This window comes from Cavia porcellus, unplaced genomic scaffold, assembly GCF_034190915.1.
Source record: "Cavia porcellus strain 051 isolate PalLab524CR breed Dunkin Hartley unplaced genomic scaffold, mCavPor4.1 scaffold_31, whole genome shotgun sequence".
NCBI classification, from domain to species: domain Eukaryota; kingdom Metazoa; phylum Chordata; class Mammalia; order Rodentia; family Caviidae; genus Cavia; species Cavia porcellus.
This window is the reverse complement of record NW_026947514.1, coordinates 2,589,203-2,607,562: the sequence shown is the minus strand read 5'-3', so window position 1 is coordinate 2,607,562 and position 18,360 is coordinate 2,589,203. Positions and strand designations below refer to the sequence as shown.

The following is an 18,360-nucleotide window of genomic DNA, read 5'->3' as shown; positions in this document are numbered from 1 at the left end:
TTACACTAATGTTATTGTATTTATAGCATTTAATTTCAAAGGTGGAACATCCCTTAGGAGTTTGGTGTTTTTAAGTGTCCTTCTCTAGCTTAAGAATATTCATTTACCTTTTCTTCTAAAAGCTATGGGGACTTAGGGAGGAGTTATGATTGGCTTCTATTTCTCTGTTTAACACAGTGGCAATTTTATTTTAGTGTGAGGTCAAAAGACTTCACTTGGCTTACACACACACACACAAACACACCCATTAGTAAGAGTTGCCTGTTCCAGGAGAGCCGGCCCACTGTCCACTCTTTCCGCGTTTGCTCTGATTAGGACCCCACTTACAGCCCCCCATATCCGCGTGGAAGTGCGTCCTGGTCAGGCTGTTGCTTCCCAGCCCTCGCTCTGCCTCTTCCGCCCTGGCACTGTCATCTGTTCATGGAGTTATGTGCTTGGCAGCATTATCCTTCCTCATTGGAAGTGTTCTCATTTTTGTTCTTTATTTTCCCAGGCAAAATTTAGAAGATTTTGTCAATACCTAGAAAAATAAGAAGGCTACCTGGATTTTGATAGGAAATACTTTAAACGTAAATTATTTCAGGAAAAAAATAACAGTAAGTTTACAGGATATTTGTTTCCAGTTGAAAAATATACCCTCTGGTTAGTTGTCTTTTCCTTTCTCTTATTCTAATTTTAGCATATGTTTTATCAGTGATCTCCGATCAGTCTTAATAGTTCTCTGAAGAACTACTTTACATGCATAGGGTTTGGGGAGAGCATGGGGGAAATCACTAATAAAGTTGAGATCCTTTGATCTGAGATCATTAGGAAAAATACATCAAAAGTGACTTCACTGTTCCTTTGCCTTCAATCTGTATTTTACATAAAGCCCTAGGAGTCTCTCCTCACTGCTGTATTTCAGCTCATCAGCACAGCCCGAGTGCAGGCACCTCTCCCATCTGGCTGCCCATGAAATATTCAGTGATTGCAGGCAGGTCCTCTGTACAGCACAGACCATGCCAGCCCAAGCAATGTGGCCCTGACGGAGTCTGTTCACCTGCATCACTCCCGCATGGGCAGGTGATGGTGAGTGGAAGTGAGAGCCAGCATTATCCTCAGCATGGCTTGGTGGCCCTGGCTGGGGCCCGGAGTCTGGCCTTTGCTGACAGACAGTAGCCAAGGGTCAGGCAGGCACAGTCTAAATTGGTATCACCGGGGTAATGCACAGGCTCATCTCTTACTTAGGTGGCAGCAGCACCACCTGGACAGGAGGGAGACCCACAGCGCACCTGGGTTGGGAGGACGTGGTCAGGTGCACTCCTGCAGGCTTTGGAGACACTGTGGGCTGCTGGCCTGGAGTCCTGCGCTCCTGGGCGGGACCATCCATGGTAATGGCCATTGACACGGCTGAGTGGGGCTCACCCACTCCCAAGCTGTGTGAGGGCCGGGCCTGCAGGGGCAGTGTCCACGCAGCCAGTCGGTATTTTCACCAGTGGGGCTTGGGGCAGCCGTGGCCTTTGTGGTGTTAGCATACACACCGGACAGGTGGGGCAGAGGTGAGAAACAACAGAAGAGGAGCCACCATTCAGGAAAACGTCAGACGGGGAACCACTTTCAGTTCTGCCGAGAGGCTTTCTTCTCTCTCTCTGGAGCTGGGGCTGGTGTTCCCTTTTGGGGGGAGTCCTCTGTCCACATTTTCCCGTACTCCAGATCTGATGTCCTTCTCCTTGGACTGGCTTTCTGCAGCAACCTTTCTGAAGGCAGGAAACTTAGGTCAGAACGGGAGCTCTCACTGCATCTGTGTGGGGTGTGGGAAGTTGGGCCGAGGCCTGGGCAGGCCAGGTAAACACTGCCGCTCGGCTCCATCTGCAGCCCTTTTGACTTCTGTTTTAGACTGAGACAAACTTTGCCAAGTTGCCTGTGTTATCCTGGAACTTGCTATCCTTCTGCCTCAACCTCCAGTGAACAATAGCTTTTAATAGTAGCCTAATAAAAAAACAGATGAAATATCTCACCTTTAAACAAAGAATCTATCACATTGACACCTGTAAGTTCACAAAAGTATCCACTGATTTTTACTTTATTGCTTTTGCACTGCGAAGGCAGTGTGGTATGTTTTGTAGCACTTTCTAGCTGTTGGATTTAAGGCAGCCTTCATTTTCCACATAATTTATTTAACCTTTCCCCCCCCCCCAGAAGAAAACCTAGGCTGGAGGGGGGAGTGAGGATTCTGAACTCATTAATTGCAGTACTGGTAGTGGGGAAAGTTGAACAACAGTCTAAAGTAATGGATTAGAATTGTGTAATATTTAAATGTCCATTTGCTTTTAAATACACATACACAGAAGCCAGGGCTGCCAGAATGCTCGGCATTGGGCCTAAATGAAACTAAACAGGACTGGAAAGTAGAAGGTGGGCAGGAGGTGGCTATCACTGAATTTGGGGTGCCAGCCCGGGGATTGCTAGAATGCTAAGTTCATGAAGAACGTGTACACACGACTTTTTCCCTGCTTTTTTTTTTTTCCAGCTCTGAGGCATTTGTGTAGTCTCTCAAGGGGCTGTGGCACCCAGCCTTGTCCCCTGAGAGATGGAATCTCTGCCTCAAAGTTACTGAGAAATGAAACCTGCAGAAAACCCGAAAATGCTCGGTTTTCATGCACACTGACAGCCAAACAGAACGCTCTTTCCATTTGCAGTTTTTTTTCAGTGTCATTTTAAGTTGCAGTTTCCGGCCAATCAGCGAGCTCTGTGGCCGCTGACATCACGAACCAGCCAGTTCCCTCCAGCTGCAGAGAGCTTCAGTTTGTCTTTTTTTAAAACTAAAATGGAGGCTGGTTTCTTGCCTTAAGGGGTACACTGCCTTTCCCGCTGGAGTCTAGATGTTGACATGTAATAAGGCTGGCAGCGGGATGGTGGTGGATGCGGCCAACTCCAATGGGCCTTTCCAGCCCGTGGCCCTGCTCCATATCCGAGGTGAGTATTGTGTGTTCCCGGACCGGAGCCTTCCGTGGGTAGTTAATAAATGGCTATTGTGCTTCAGCTAGGAAAAGCAGGAAGTCCCTTCCGCACAGCTCACTCCGCTCCGCCGCAGACGAAACCAGAGTAGGTGGGGAGTGTCACTGCTGCTCGGCATTTTCGGCATTTTACGAACTACTTACAGAATTTGAGGCTTGAAAGAGGCCTTGCATGCATAGTTCAGAGCTGGTTTTTCTGCTTTCTGCCTGCTCTCCCATCCCCCTCCTGGAGCTGTGCTGATGTCAAAGGATGTGAAGTCACTGCCCAGAGAAGGTGTTGGTGGGGTAGGAAGGAAGGAGAGGCGGGCCAGCAGAGCTAGCCAAGCTGTCCACACACAGAGTTTCTGTCACATCGGGTCGCTTAATCCTGCGAGGTTTGCCGGGGACCCATCCTTGAATTAAAGATTAATTGCTGTCAGCAATTGTGCAGAATTGATTAGAAAAGAACTTGCCTTTTTACGAGGGTTTTGTTCTTGCCGAGGAGCCTAAAAGAGAAACGTGCTCATGCCTTGAAATACTGAAATCTATTGGGGGTTGTAATTCTGTAAGTGTTAGTGTTTTGTGGAAGATTAGGGAATGTTTTGCATTTACATAGGCCCCGTGTGCCATTTGGCATTAAAATTTTAAAATGGCAACAAGTTCTCGCTGTGAATCTAGATCGTTGTTCAATAGTTTGCCTCTTTTATAGTTTATATTTATTTGGGACCTGAAATTTAGCTGTGAGACACAGTATCAGGTTAAACTATAGCTATCAGGATACTACATACTTATTTTCAGTTGATATTTTAAGGTATTTGTTATGTAAAATTTTTGTTCATTATTGGGTGAAACAGAAAACGGGTGCTAAGTTTCATCAAATCACTTAAAAATGTGTCCTGTCACAACCATGCCTCAGCAGGACAATTTTCACCCCAGGGTCTCCTGAGGACCCCCATGCAGGCAGGTGGGGCAGGCTCTCTAGTCACTGATGGCCCTGTGGTCAGCATGCGGCCAACGAGGGTTGGCCCAGGAGACCAGCGTGCGGTAGGGTAGCCCGACCGCTGGGAGGAAAGGCTGGGAGGAAAGGCGTTGCTTCTCTTTCTAAAGTCCCTCCGACGAAGCAGCTGAAGTCAGGCGGCCGAAGTCAGCACCCACAGTGACCTAGTGGTCGGGCAGGCCTGACTTTATTACAGCTAGTGTTAGGTGTTCCGCTTCTGGACCCCAGAGGGATTGTTGGGAGTTCTCGAGTTATCCAACATTAACTAGTTCACAGTAAAATAATTTGATTTCGTGTAAATGTATATACATTTTAAGGTGTCTTATAACAAATCTTTTTGGTTTGTGAGTCTTCTGGTTTTTATTAGGCAGTTAATACATTAGTTCTTTTAATTATAAATGTATTATGAATATATTCTGAAATAAGATCATTTTATTTTTCCGTCAGATGCATAACTTCTTGTTAGTTCCAAGATCTTATCATGCCCAGTAGGATTTTTTTCCTGTTGACTAGTCACTGTATAACTGGGGGGTGTGGGGGTTACGTAGTAAAGTGTATTAACTGACAAGAACTCGAGTTTTTAAGAAGATGTTAACCTTTCAGGACCTTAGACTGACTTCTATATCAAACAAAATGGGTAGTTTCTAACTTCAAAAATCAAAGAAAGTTTGGTTTACTTATAAGGACTTCTTGGAGCAAGCAGGTTAATATGACTTTTAGCAAAATGTGTTTTGTTTATTGAGCTCTTAGTGAATTTAACTTCCATTTAGCAGCTTCCGGGTGCCAAGAGCCAAAGACCTTTCAAAGTACTCCACAGTCCCTGCTGCACAGGAGCATTGGGTCCTGGGTGGGAGACCCAGCTGGGGCGAAGCAGAGGCACTCTTCTGGCCAGGGTGTTCTGGGGAGAAGGGGACTGCTGTCCTGGTGCTGGGAGAGAGAGGGCACTGACCACGCTTGGCGCCTGGAGGAGGGAGGGCTGGCACACCCAGAAGGGAAAGTAGCTTGCCCACCTCACACAGCCTTCCTTAAGTGCAGTCCACACTCAGACTGGTTGTTTTGCTCTGTTTTGCTTGGAATCTTTTTTTTTTTTTTTTAACTCATTTTAAATCAGAAATAGTGACTGTTTATAGGACACTTAGCAGCGATAAGATTACAGTAGGGTTTTTCCCATTTCCTCATCGTCTGTTGGGTTCAGTGGCCTTTTTTTGCATGGCAGTATTGTACCAGGGTTCATTTCTTACTGGTTTCACAAATACTGTATTTGTGGAGCAGTACTATGTGCTGGGCAGGATCCTAACTTGGAATGAGAACAAGAGAACAAGCATGTGATCCCCCCACCGGGAGTTTACAGCCCCTGAGACTGGGGCTGGGGCTGGGGAGGGTCCAGTAAGCAAAGAGGAAAGCACAGTCACTCAACTGATTTTGAGACCAGTTGGTCTGATTACTGTACCAAGTAGTGAAGGGCTTGTGATTAATGTGGTGATTTTTCATATCCCAAAAAGTTAAGGCGTGAAAGGGATCTATTTTAAGTTAGTGCGGACCTTCCTGTGTGTGGGAGAGTAGCTTAGGACCTGGTGGCTGGTGATTTAAAACCTCATTTCCAGCTCCGTCCGAGTACCGGCTGCGTGCTGGGCATGTTCTCTGTGGTCTGCTGCCTGAACCACTGGCCACCTGTGACTGCTGGTTGAGCACACAGCTAAGAAACTGAATTTTTAATTTTAGTTATTTTAAATTTAAAGGAACAGTGTGTTTAGTGGCTACTGTACTGGATAACACAGAATTGGCAAACTTTTGGAAAAGGGCTGGATTGTAAATATTTTTGGCTCTGTGAGCCAAAGCAGCCATTGACAGTAAATGGACAGGCATATCTGTGGTCCAGTAAAGTTCTATTTACAAAAACAGGTAAAGCTGGATTTGGCCCATGCGCCATGGGCTACTGGCCCTGTTCTAGGCCAATCCTTGGATCTTTAAGCCACTTCTTGAAGGCTCGAAGCACCGCCTCGCCGCCCTCCTGGTTGGTGGCCAGGCCTGCTCTGCCCTGGACTCACCCCTGCCTCTTTGGGAGGCTGGTTTAAGGCAGGGACAGCTGCACCAGAAAGGTGGTGACAGGCCAGAGAGGCTCTGTGCAGCCTGGAACCTCTCCAGGTACCTGCTCTCACCTCACCCTCAATGCTCTGTTGGTGAGTTTGAAGCCTAGTGAGGAGCCAAAATACAAACCATTCTTTTTATGGAAGCCTGTGTCCTCTGGATGTGGGGGTCTGATAATGAGCACCTCGTTTCCGCAGTACTTGTTGGATCGTTGCTGGTCGGGCTTCACCTTCCCAGTAAAAATTTAGAGGAAAGCACGCAGGAAGCACGAGAAGAGGTTGACCCGGCTCTGGTCCCCCTGCGTCTGCGGCCTTCCCCAGCACTGGCGCTAAGGGACACCGTGCTCCCAGAGCTCGGGTGCATCTGTGGGCCTGGAACCAGGGAGGGTCAGTGCTCAGATGGTGACCCACAGCAAAAGGCCCCGCAAAGGATGACGTCTTTCTGAATAGTGCGTCCACTCAGTTCACCGTGCCTGCGCACTGCACAGATGTCTACCTGTTGGGACTGCAGCTCCCTCAGAGGTGACTTCAGAAGTGCACTCACATTCACAGCAGTGATCCTGTGTGTGAAAGTGTGTCCTTTGTGTTCCTGGCAGTGCGCAAGGTAACCAGAGTAACAGCCCTGGGGAGCGGGGGTATGAGGTCTACACTAATTTTTCTTAATTAGTCCTGCCCTTAAAGTCAGGCTGAGGTCTGCTCCTGAGCTTTGCCTCACAGCACAAGCCGCCTCTAGAGTTTGGCCTGAGATGTGTTAATTACATAGAAAACAGAGGAAAGGGAGGAGGCAAGGTCATCAGTCAAGGAAAGGGGTGTGAGACAGTGGTTTGGGGGGTACCGCTACTTCTGCTACTTCTGGTCAGAAATGTCAAGCTAATTGTTCTCTGTTAATCATAGAGCACTTGGCCAAGCTCAAAGAACTTTGTGACCACTAATTCTTGGGCTTCTCCCAGCACTCCTGCCTGCAGGGTGAGCAGGGCAAGGCTAGGGTGTCTCCTCCAAAGGCCATCCAGCCTGGAGGCTTAGGCCAGGCTGCACCCCAGAGCTCTGCTGGTGAATGTCCCAGAGGGAGAGCAGCACGATGGAGCACTCTTCTGTGTGCGGGCCAGGGCTTGGTCCTTCTGTCCTTGCTCTCATTCAGAGCCTGCCCAGCGCTGTGAGGCTTCACTCTTTCCACCACTGTCTAGAAGAAACAGGGGAGCCCTTGCTCAGGGCCACACAGTCGTGAGCCTCAGGCAGCATAGCACAGCCGCACCTTCTGAGCCTGGAGAGGCCCTGCTGAGAACCCCGCATCCTGGGTCCTCTTGCTTCTCCCAGCTGTCTGTGCTGTGGACTGTGCAAGGGAAGTGGAGCCCGCACTCGCTGCCTCTGAGCAGGAGCTTGCTGGGGGTTTCCACATGGGCGTTCCGGTGCTGGAGGAGATTATCTTCCCAGGTCCCACCTCACTGTCAGGCCTGCCAGGCCTTACTTGAGTTTTAGTTTGGCTTAGTTTTCTTATCTCCACAAAATCAGGCAGATCCCGAGGAGTCACTGGAGCTCCAGATCTCTCGACGTATCTAGAGAGCATCAGGCAGTGCTGGAGTGAAAAGAAAGCCACTTCACTCCTTTCTTTTCATATTGGAAAGACATTGGCTAAACTGCACAAGGACACCCTATTATAGAAAATAAAGGTCTGGTTTTAGTTAGGCCCTGAACTGTTTATAAATCAAAAGCCCTTCTAGTTAAAAACAGACACTAAAAAGATATAGCAGTAAATACAATGAGTAAATCTATTCCAAACACAAAACTGACCCTATAGACAATACCTGGGGGCAGTGGGAGAAAGGGGAGCTCTGAGTGACTCTGGATGGCGCAGGATTATTGTTGGTTTTCCAGGTGAGGGGTGGTGACATGGCTTTGTAGGAGACCATCGTCCATGCAGGCAATACAGACTGATGTAGTCTTAAGTGCTGTGACCCCGGCTCTGCCGCTTACTCGAATGGTAGTAAGAAAATTAACTTCAGAGCAAATGTGCTATGCACAGGTAGCTGTTGCCCCTAGGGAAGGAGCTATTCCAGGATCCATTCAGCTTTACATGCATCCGAACATTTTCGTATCTAAGGGAAATGTCTTTCAAAAGGTTCCGGTTTAGAAAAAATATGCAATGTGCATGTAATCACTTAGAACTTGTTTATTGAGCAATGAGAAGCAGTCACATATGTTGATTTTGCCCCCTGGTCACTGACTCACGGTAGCTAAAGAGCTAGCCACACTGCCTTACTGAGTGGTGTTTGGGCCACAGACGCTGATGCTTGATGGCTCTTGGATTGGTCTTTTGGGAAACCTGCCTGGAAGGCACACTGGGAGATACAACCAAGGCTTCCTCCTAACTTGAGAGGTAGTGCTGGGTGGTCAAGGGTGAGGGGCTGGTGGGAGTCTCACGCCAGGACCAAGTGCCCATCTGCCCCAGCTAGCTGAACCTTGTGGGCTCACGAGGCCCTCTGTGCTGGAAGTGGAATTTGGGGAGGAGGTGACAGTACCCCACCTCTCAGGGTATCGTGGGGTTAATGAGTGAAGGCTTGAAATGGCAGCTGGAAAGTTAACAAGACTCGCCATGGGAGAAGTCTTTTTTGGGTCATATGGGGTCCTTCAGAGCCTAGCAGCTTAACCACAATCTGGTTATATTTTCTACAGCTCTCTTACCTATATTTGTTAATCTTGTTTTTTGTTTTGTTTTTGTTTTTGTTTTTGTTTGAGACAAGGTCTTGCTATGCAGTTCAGGCCAGCCTTGAGCTCACTTTGCAGCCCAGGCTGGTCTCAAACTTGCATTGATCCTCCTGCCTCAGCCTCCCAGTGCTGGGATTACAGGTGTGCGCCACCACGCCCGGCTATGTATTTGTTAATCATGGAACTCGTCCATCCCTCCTACCCCTCTCTTTTCCCAAGCCTTTCATAGCTTGCAGTCTGCTTGGCATGGCGCCTCGTGGGAGCAGTGAGTGTGTCAGCGCTCTAGCCTGTGCCTGAAGTACCTGCCCAGCTGATGCAGTGCCACCTCCATGGCTGTCGTCCTGGTGCTCAAGGTCCCTGTTCTGCCTCTGTCGGTTCTGTCAAGTCCAGAGTAAAATAAGAATTTGGCCCTTGGGTTTTTAACTCCCATGGAAGAGTTTACACGTAACAGTCACGAGAAGTTCAGTGTTTAACAGTTAGCGACGTCCTTTGTGCTCATCTCAGTAGCGCGACTTCACCTGCCGTTCCCCCCCCCGCTGTCTCAGTGCTTTCCTCGCTGGGCTTCCGGAGGTCCCACGTCTTATCATCGGATCCACCAGATTAGATTGCACTGGATTCCTCTTTGGTGTTGATTTTATTTTGGTTTGAAAGGGGTCTTACTGTGTGGCCCACACCTGCCTCAAACTCCTGCCTCAGCCTCCAGAGTAGCTAGGGCTGTATACATACACACCACCACACCTGACTAGTGGTGAACTTTTAAAATCAGCTAATAGCTAAAAAAGTGAGTTCTTAGCTATAATCTTGAACTTTTATTGTTTTTAATACTGTATTTTTAATAGAATTGGAGCTATAAATACTTTTTGATTAGATGTTTTTAGCCTGTTCTTTGTCGTTATTGATGTATAACAACTTTTTAATCAGTTGGATTTTTGTCAGCTGATTTTGTTACTCATAAGTGAAGTATTGTGATATTTTAATTTATAGAATTGTAAGTAATGTTCTAGAGAACAAACCTAATTCTTCCTAAATTACTGGTGTTTCATTCTTAGGTGAGGGGCTTCCAGGAAGAGGTGAGGGGGTGTGTGTGTGTGTGTGTGTGTGTGTGTGTGTGTGTGTGTGTGGTGGCAGTTTCCAGGCACGAGCTTTTCCAGCCTGGGTAGCAGGCCAGGTGGATCTGGGTGTGCCTGTGACCACATTCTCCAAGCTCAGAGGCCGAGGAGGTGCCCAGGGTCTGTGTGCAGAGCGGCCCTGCCCAGGCAGCAGGCTGGCACAGCAGTCACACTGCTACAATCAGGAGACCTGCACGGCCACACTGTCTTCACGCAGCTACCAAGATGCCCACTGCCCTGTTCTCTGTGTAGTGTGGTGTCCAGCTGGCGCTGCCGCGCGATCTGCCACACACACCAGTCTGACCTCAGGATGTCCTTGATGAAGCATGCTGTTAGCACTTGCATTACAGTCAGCACTCTGTGTACCTGTTTAACTCTGTGTGATGAGGGAATGGTTCACGCAGAGCCCTTCAGATGGGGTCTGTCTGTGGTCGTGGAACTGTGAGCTGAGTAGACAGGAACTTTCTCAAGGAGTGAAAAAAGAAAAGGCAGATAGCTGGTTAGTAAGGGTTGACTATTTGGCAAATATTTTCTGGAAAAAATCTATGAAGTGAGCTGATCAATTCAACTGTAATACTTATTTTTTTCCCCATGATAAAGTCCAAGCTTTCAAGCAAAATTTAAATTTTGGGAGATTTGTATCTGTCAGTGTGAGCGTGACAGTTGCCGCTGCTAAAGGAGCTCCTGCTGGAGTTGATGTGATGGTGAGAAGCAGGGTTTCTCGAATACAGGGGAGGTTGCACACCTCAGCACCCTGCGTGTCCCAGTGAGCAGTCAGTGATGCACCGCAAAGCACGCAGGCCCCAGGTGGAAGGGCTATGCACACCGCTGGGTGTCACTGGGACCACAAAGTCACCAACGTGGTTTTAGGTTCCACATCACAGCTGGTCTCTGAGACGCTGTCATTGTCCACTTTTAGTGTACGATGAAAGAACATTCAAAATGTTTGAAAGGCATTGAAGTTACCAGCTTTTTCAACAAACAGGTCTCTTAAGAGCCTGTGTTGTTGTAGTTTATTTTTCACACATACTTCTAAAAAACTATGCCTCGCAGCAAATGGGATAAGGAATATAGATGTGCAGACCTGTCTTTTAAGGCAGACATTAAAGACATATACAAAGATGTAAAACTGTCATTTTTCCTTTTAAAAGTTTTCATAAAGGTGTTACTTAACATAAAGCAAAAGCATTGCTTTTATGAGTTACTAAATCCGATATTTCTAAAACTTCTCTCACATGGCCAGTGTAAGGGGATATAACCCAGCAATTCAAAGCTTTTTCTGCTCCTCATACTTGGAAGAATATAAACACCACGAAAGGCCCTTGACCTAGGAAGTCTTGGCATAGGCTGAAAGCGGCCCTGACCCAGTGTTTACTAAGCCTTGATGCTTTCTCTCTTCCTCCTCAACACAAAACAAAAGCAAAAATAAATAAAAATCCCATGGTGAGCTTTTCTGTGCATTTGCTGTAAACTTCCCAAGTAGATTGCCCTCTGCAAGAGGGAGGGAGTGTGACATTGCCGCCCGCCTGCAGCTGACTGTCCTCAGGGCTGTGAGCAGCGCTCACCTCCCACGGGGTGCACTCACCGTACCCCCCACACTGCACAGGTGTCAGAAATGCCTGGGCTAGAGCGAGACTGCACCCTGCTAACTTCAGAGCAGAGGCCTCTTTGCCTCATCGGGCTTCTGGAAATGTGGATTTTTACTTCTCACTTCTTCAGACCTGGTTCTGAGAAGCATTCATCTTGAGAGAACATGGATGACCCTTTTGAAAATATCATACTAGATGCTGAAAAGATTGAGATCTTACTCACCGTGTGATCCTCCCAACACACACATCATTTCCTTAGTTACTAGATCCAGTCACTCGGAAATCCACCTCTTCAGAGCCCAGCTTAGGTCTGGCAGTGCCCTTACTAGGGTTTGTGATTTCGGTAGCCATGCCTTCTGAATCTCCAGGCGTGTTCTGTTCTGACATGTATTTGAAGCCAGGTGTCGAGGCACACTCCTGTAATCCCAGAACTCAGGAGGCAGAGCCAAGAGAATTGCCTTGAGTTGGAGGCCACCCTGGCTTACATAGTTCAAGGTCAGCCTGAACTGCAAAGCAAGACCCTATCCCCTGGCTCCCTCATGGAAGCATTAGGTTATCGTGCTTATTTTCAAGAAAATTGAAAGAAAGAAGCTTAGACTAAATTCCAGGCTAATGTCCCTAAAGACAGGAAACACACAATAAGAACAAGAAACCCTCCTTTTATTTCATCCTTAATTAAGAGAAATGGCCTGCCCGGAGAAAGGTTGAGTGGTTGTCCAACAGACAGACTGTTTCAAAAACTAACAAATCCAGATAGTTTTTCTTTATAAAAATTTCACAAATAGCATTATGCTAAAAAGCATCTTTATTACTCTTTAACAATGGTTAACTAAATTTATAAATTAAAGCTAAATTTATATTCTGAGTTTGTTTTGTTTTTCCATTTAGCTTCCTGTCTTCTATACGTCCTCTCCTTAAGAACCCCAGTCCTAGGGGGCTGGGGATGTAGCTCAGCGGCATAAGCGCCTGCCTTGGAAGCAGGCAGTCGTGAGTTCGATCCCTGGTACCAATAAAAAGGAAAAAGACCAAAAAAAAAAAGAACCCCAGTCCTGGGACTGGGGATTAAGCTCTGCGGCAGAAGCCCCTGTCCTGCAAGTGCATGGGCGAGGTCATGAGTTAGATCCTTGTACCAATTTTTAAAAAAAAGATGCCATCTTATTTTATCTTGTTTACTTTCCACTGAGACCATCTCCTCTGGAAATGAAGTGTTGAAACTGACCTTCTATAAGTCAGCCAAAGTTTTTGGAGGGTTGACTTTTCTTATTCAAATACTGCAGTGTTGATGGATCTGAATCTGTATTTTTTTTACTTGAGTTTTGTGCATCATTTGCCAGTTTTCAAAATATTAATGTTGAATTTTTGTATTTCATTTATCATTGTCCAATTAAATGAGCACAGCTTGTCCTGCCTACCTAGATTGGATATACACCTTTTGGAAGTAGCATGCATATATGTGCACACATGTGTTTATGTAAAGCTGAATGTCAGCTGCCAGAACCCACTTCAGTCCTACAGCTTTATTTGGAATAGCACATGGGCTTTTGCTTATTAGCTTTTTCACCCTTTGTCTTTAGCAAAAAGAGGAGAACCATTAAGTTAAAAGTAATCTAAGCTTAAGCCCCCCAAATAATTTTAAGATGTACACTTTACATTTAAATATTAAATATAAGAAGCATATTCAGTAAAGACCTCTTTGGCAGGAAGCAGGGACTTGTGAGCCCAGTTAATGGCCTTACCTGCGGCATCCATAGTAACTAGACATGCCGCCCTGGTAAATATTTATCCAGTTAGCCCTGCTGGGGAGTCTAGGTAGTTACAGCATCTGCCAGCAGCCTTGGGGCTCTTTGCTATTACCTGGCATTCAAGCATCACCATCCTTCATCTCTTCCAAGATGAAAACTTTAGAAGACCAGTTTACTGGGAGCAATTCAGTGTGCTGTCTGTGGCTACCAAATGAGAACGGATAGGCTGTTATTGTTAATCATTAGCACCCAGGAACCTTTGTAATCTTCAAAGCTTCTTGCAAGTGTTCATTAACCGTCGCCCTCTTTCCTGTGAGGTAGCAAACAGGTATTATTAGCCCCATTTTTACAGTTGTGGAAACCAAAGTGGAGAGGTTCCCCAAGTCGCCTGAGGTCCCAGAAGAGTTGGTGACAGAGACCGGATGAGCACTTGGGTTTCTGACTCAGTTCTGGGCTCACCCCGCTCTGAATGTGCATGGGAAGCTGCTAGTGCAGGGCCTTTATCACCAGATCTCCGTGCAGAGCTCCTTCTGCTCTGCTCTCACCACAGTGTAGAGTGTAGTGCTGCTGAAACCAGGTTAGCTGCTCTGATGGTGTCAACCAGAAAAACAAGAGATGCAGATTCTGGGTCACGAAGGTAAGGCTCTTCCTGGGGTTTGTGGCCATGGGTGAAATGAACTAACCTCAGCCTTGAATTGTCCACCTGTGCCTTAGTTTGTCCTCAAAGCTCCTGGGACTTGTCTTCTACTTGAGTTAAGAATCTCACCTTCCAGCTGGATGCTAATCATCGATGGTGAGACTATTTCAGTGATGAATGTGAACTGATTGCTGGTAGAGGTGTAGGGAGTCATTCTTAGAATTCGGTACAAAATTTGATATATTTTTCTCTTGGCAGTGATCCATGTGGTTCTGGAGCAGAGCAGAGAGGCACCCTTTCTTAGAAACTGGCTCTGTTTTAGTTTAGCCATTGCTCTTAAGGGGAAACAATAGGCAGAAATAGTTCTTGCTGTGTACAATGAGACGATGTATGTGTCATGATAAAAAGCGGTGACTTCATGTTCCTTATTGTAATAAAGCCTGCACGCTTCCTTCCTGCTTCCTGTTCAGCGTCATGCTGTGCAGTGCATGGATTTCAGCATTGGCAGTGTGGCCTTCGTTGGGCCAAAGGAGGTTGAAATTCAGATTAAAAATTTGTAAGTAACCAATTGTATTTCAAATGGAAAGAAAACTTTGTGGGATATGCCTAACAGAAAAGAGAACAAAGTTGAATTTTTTCTTTGCCTGTGACCACCTAAAGCTTTAGATCATCCATTAGATGAGTGTTTGGAAGTCACTAGCATGGCTGCTGTGTGCTCGAATCGGTTGTATAACAGGTACCACGGTTGCTTGTCTGTGACAGCATCTAGGGCGCGTAGGAGAGGGCAGCCCTCCCAAAAGTGTGCTTAGCTGAAGTTTGAGAAACTAATTGGTGGCTCCAGAGTACAGTTGGGGGAGATGCAGGGATTCAGTGTACTAGGGCCATGCAGCAAGAGACATCCTGGCAAAGTTGGCATCAAGTGAGATTCACTCTTTATGACCTGATAAAAGGAGAGCAGCAGAGAGCTGTTAGTGGAGGCAAGGGGCAGGGCAGGAGTACAGCACGCCCCTTTGTCACTGCGAAGGTTAGAGGCGAACGGGACAGGCAAGAATGCGTTTGTTCTGTGTGGTTCCCTGGTGGGTTGCGTGCTGTGGAAGAAACTGAAGGTGATACCTTTGGTTGAGGGTGGGGCGAAGTTGGAGGATTTGCACTCTTTTTGTGCATGTATTTGTGTACGCATGTTTGAACTGTAGGTAAAAAGCTAAGTGAAGGCATAAGGTGAGAACTGGACTCGTGTGTGCGGGGCCCTGGGTATAATCCCCAGTACCACAGTAAAGGGAAAAGAAGGTATAACATGAAAAGCAGGGGACATGTATTGATGATTAAATCAAAGCCTTGCCATCTTTCTGGTCTCTGAAAGTAATGCTATGGTTTTAAAAATTAACTAACACATAGTGTGCAAGGCCACAGTCATGGATTCAGATTTGCCACTCAGCCAGAAGTTCACTTGCCTCGTTCTCATCACAGTGTGTGTATGCTCAGCTCTGGCAGCCTGACTGCGAGCTCACTCTGCTTCATGAACACAGCAGAGCACAGGAGTGCAGGTGACTGCGCAGGTCATTCAGACTGCAGCTCTGGGTTCACCAGCCTGTCTTTTTACCCATTCTGCTGTATTCCAGGCACTGTCACTGTATTCCAGGCCCTCATTATTCTTTAGTGAGTGGAAAGGCTGGCTGTCCACATCACCTCTCCTGAAAGTCAGAGCCTTCCGTGTCTTCTACAGGGAGGGGTCCCCAGGGGTGTCGAGCAGGAAGAGAATTTAAGAAGGAGGCTGGGGGAGGTAGGACCTTGTGACCTTGGTTTTCCTGGTGGTGTGAGAGAGGAGACCTCAGCTGAAAACCAGGTAGACAAGTAAATGAGGCCCTTGAAGAATGACAAGGGAAATGACCAGAGGTGGGGAGTGCAGAGGCCCCACACGTGGCTATCACTGCTTTCCACCACAAAGGCCTGACCTCCTGGCCGCCGTCCCTTACCATGTAATGCTCTGCAAATATTTTTTGTTTACATTCAGGTCATTGATCAGTTTCGATTTAGTTCTCAGGCATGAGATGAGGGTCCAGCTTCACTGCATTGGATAATCTGTTTTTCCGGCACCATTTATTGCGAAGACTGTTCTCTAGCCCCTTGAATGGACCTGGCATGCTGGTTAAGGATCAGTGGACCATAACGAGAGGGTCTCTTTCTCAGTCCTAGTTCTTTGGCCTTCTACCTGTCGTTAGATCTGTACCATACTGCCTTAATTCTGTAGCTTTGCTTTAAGCTTTAAAATCAAGCAATCTGAGCCTTTCAACTTTGTTCTTTTTCTAAGACTGTTTGGTCTTTTGAAACCCTTGCACTTCCGTGTGCATCTGAGGATCAGCTTGTCAGTGCTCAGACTTCCTTCTATTCCAGAGCCCTCCCTGGGCCAGCTCAGGTCAGTGAGGGTAGGGCTGCCCACCTTGCCTGAAAGCACGTCTGCCGCCACTGAGGGGGAGCCCACTGCTTCAGATGGCCCCCCAGGAGCCCCCAGATGTTTCCATTTCTGGAGCTTAAAAGTCTTTTATCATAGAAAGCAATGTGGCTTTAATATTGTTTTGTAATTTTTAGTTTAGTATAAAATGTATAAAATGTTAGTTTAGTATAAAATGATATTTAATATCATTTACATGGGAAACTGATATTCCAGGAAGCATAGCATCTAATTTGCAGCTTGGAGCCCTCTGAGTGAGTGTATCTGTTGTGAAAAGCCCTCAAGGAACCCCACCTGCAGATCCTAGGCCGAGGGTTGTTTCACGGTGCTAGTTCCTCCTGTAGAGTGCCATCCTTTTCTGTGGATCTGGAGACAGACTTGAGTCTCATCGGTCTGAAGCTTGCAGGATGAAATCTGCTTTGTTTCCTGTTACCTTTTGGGGGAACTGAGGTCTTGACCAGGGGACCCAGCCACTTAGTTTACCTGGTGCAGCACCAGTGCTGCGCAGGTAGGACTGTCCCTGTCTAAGGCAGAAGCAGGAGCTAAATTTATTCAGTGTATAAGGCTTTTATTCTATACGGCCTTTTCTATATTAAAATGTCCTTTCTGTTTTTTTAAAGACTCTTGTCAGGCATGAAGCCAGTGTCGGTCTGAGGGTCCTTGTGAAAGCAGAACTCCAGAGTGTTGTTTTAGCCCACAGACCCCAGATTTGCCCTTGGGTTGCATTTGGAGTTACCATGTGATGTTTCAAATGATTTACAGTGTGTCACTTTTACAAGTCTTTCTCCACTCTTTGTGTGTGAAACGCCCAGGTTAGGCAGCTCCGTGGGGCTGGCCAGGCAACTGTGGACAGTGATGGTTTTGGGCTATGGTGCTTCTCCTGGAGTGGTGGGAAACTTCTAAAACCAGACAAGGTGGGGGTGATCGTGCGCACAACACTGCAAATGCCCTAAACGCCCCAACTGACGCACTTGAAAATGATTATTGTAGATTATGTGAATTTCACCTCTGTTTTTGAGAAAAGCCCATTTTGTTCAGTGAGGTAACAGGGGACTGGAAGGTGAGGGGCAGTGAGTCGCTCTGATGCTGTCTGAATCTGGGGGTGTGTGAGTGTGTGCTCCCACACAGATACGTGTGCCGCGACCTGTGTGCCAGTGCTGGGCTTCTCTGGTTTAGTCCCAGGAAGCTGCTTGGGTGGACAGATGCCCTGCTCTGGGCAGGAGAAGACTAACCTGGTGCTGAGACCCATGCCGGTGTTCTTCATTTCCTTCAGAAACAGTGTTTTACAGCCTTTTACAGCCTTCCACCCTGAGGGTCTGACATTGTGCCTCCATCAGCCAGAACGTGAGTGAGCCCCATCCCTCGGTCTGTCCCGTCCACCTTCCCTGGTGCTTGATGGAGCTCTGGCCGGCAGCACTGAAGGCAGCCCTCAGCGCCCACCTTCAGCCTTAAAGCAGGAGTGTAGAACTTGCTACTCCCCAAGAAAGAAAGGAAAGGGGAAAAGCTTGTAAACACATGTTACTTTCATATAGGAGTCCTCATGATGAGTGTCCAGTGGAACGTATTTCTTACGCTTTTTCTGTCCCTCCTGCTTCCACAGTTTCCACAGGGGGTGAGAAGACCAACAGTACTTCCCATGAAAGAGTGAAGATAAGTTCCCCATCAGGATGGCCTTTGGAGCACGCCTGAGCTCTCTGCAACTGGACATGGGATGGGGGCCAGAGGGAGCCCTGGCAGGGAACAGGGCATGGGCTGTGAGGAGTGGCGGGGAGGCCCAGGGTTTGATGGGGGTGATGTGTGCCATGTTGGGGCTTTACCATAAGTGTTCTCACAGGCAGATGTTTCTGGCTACCTGCCATACACTGGCTGGACGTTACAAGTGAATACCGTGTACAAGCGACAGTGATGCCATGTGGTGGCACATGCCAGAGCGGGAGATGCTCCGGAATGCTCAGGGAGCCCCAAGGGGGAGCGGTCACCAACCTGTGGGGGGAGACATGTGTGGGTTTGGTTGTGTTCATACTGTTGTCTCTGTTCTACTGCAAATGAAATACAAGTCCTCTTGACCGATG

The 18,360-nt window shown here is 47.3% G+C and overlaps 1 protein-coding gene and 2 long non-coding RNA genes across 21 annotated transcripts in view; 2 read left to right on the top strand and 1 right to left on the bottom strand.

Annotated features, from left to right (window-relative positions):
* The window catches only part of LOC106026049 (uncharacterized), a 14,314-nt gene extending 11,058 nt beyond the window's left edge, over positions 1-3,256 (bottom strand). For 2 of the 4 annotated variants that reach the window (XR_002789573.2, XR_010044789.1), the window contains exons 1-2: positions 3,141-3,256; positions 245-1,736 (exon numbers count right to left, since the gene is read on the bottom strand). This is a non-coding gene — a long non-coding RNA (uncharacterized LOC106026049). The remainder of the gene's footprint in view (positions 1-244; positions 1,737-3,140) is intronic. The other 2 variants (XR_001199669.3, XR_002789574.2) reach the window with 2 other exon arrangements.
* Positions 1-18,360, top strand: part of Ppp2r5c (protein phosphatase 2 regulatory subunit B'gamma) — a 129,547-nt gene that overhangs the window by 47,778 nt on the left and 63,409 nt on the right. For 4 of the 16 annotated variants that reach the window (XM_003463093.5, XM_023562068.2, XM_003463092.5 and 1 more), the window contains exon 1: positions 2,747-2,955. The exons of the other annotated variants lie outside the window; for them this stretch is intronic. In XM_003463093.5, coding sequence (XP_003463141.1) covers positions 2,862-2,955 — 94 coding nt within the window. In that variant the 5' untranslated portion in view covers positions 2,747-2,861. Of the gene's footprint in view, positions 1-2,746; positions 2,956-18,360 lie in introns of those variants that run through there. 16 annotated transcript variants of the gene reach the window in all.
* LOC134474145 (uncharacterized) lies at positions 2,963-18,360 on the top strand. The gene is made up of 2 exons (XR_010044790.1): positions 2,963-17,632; positions 17,889-18,360. It is a non-coding gene; the product is annotated as an uncharacterized LOC134474145 (long non-coding RNA).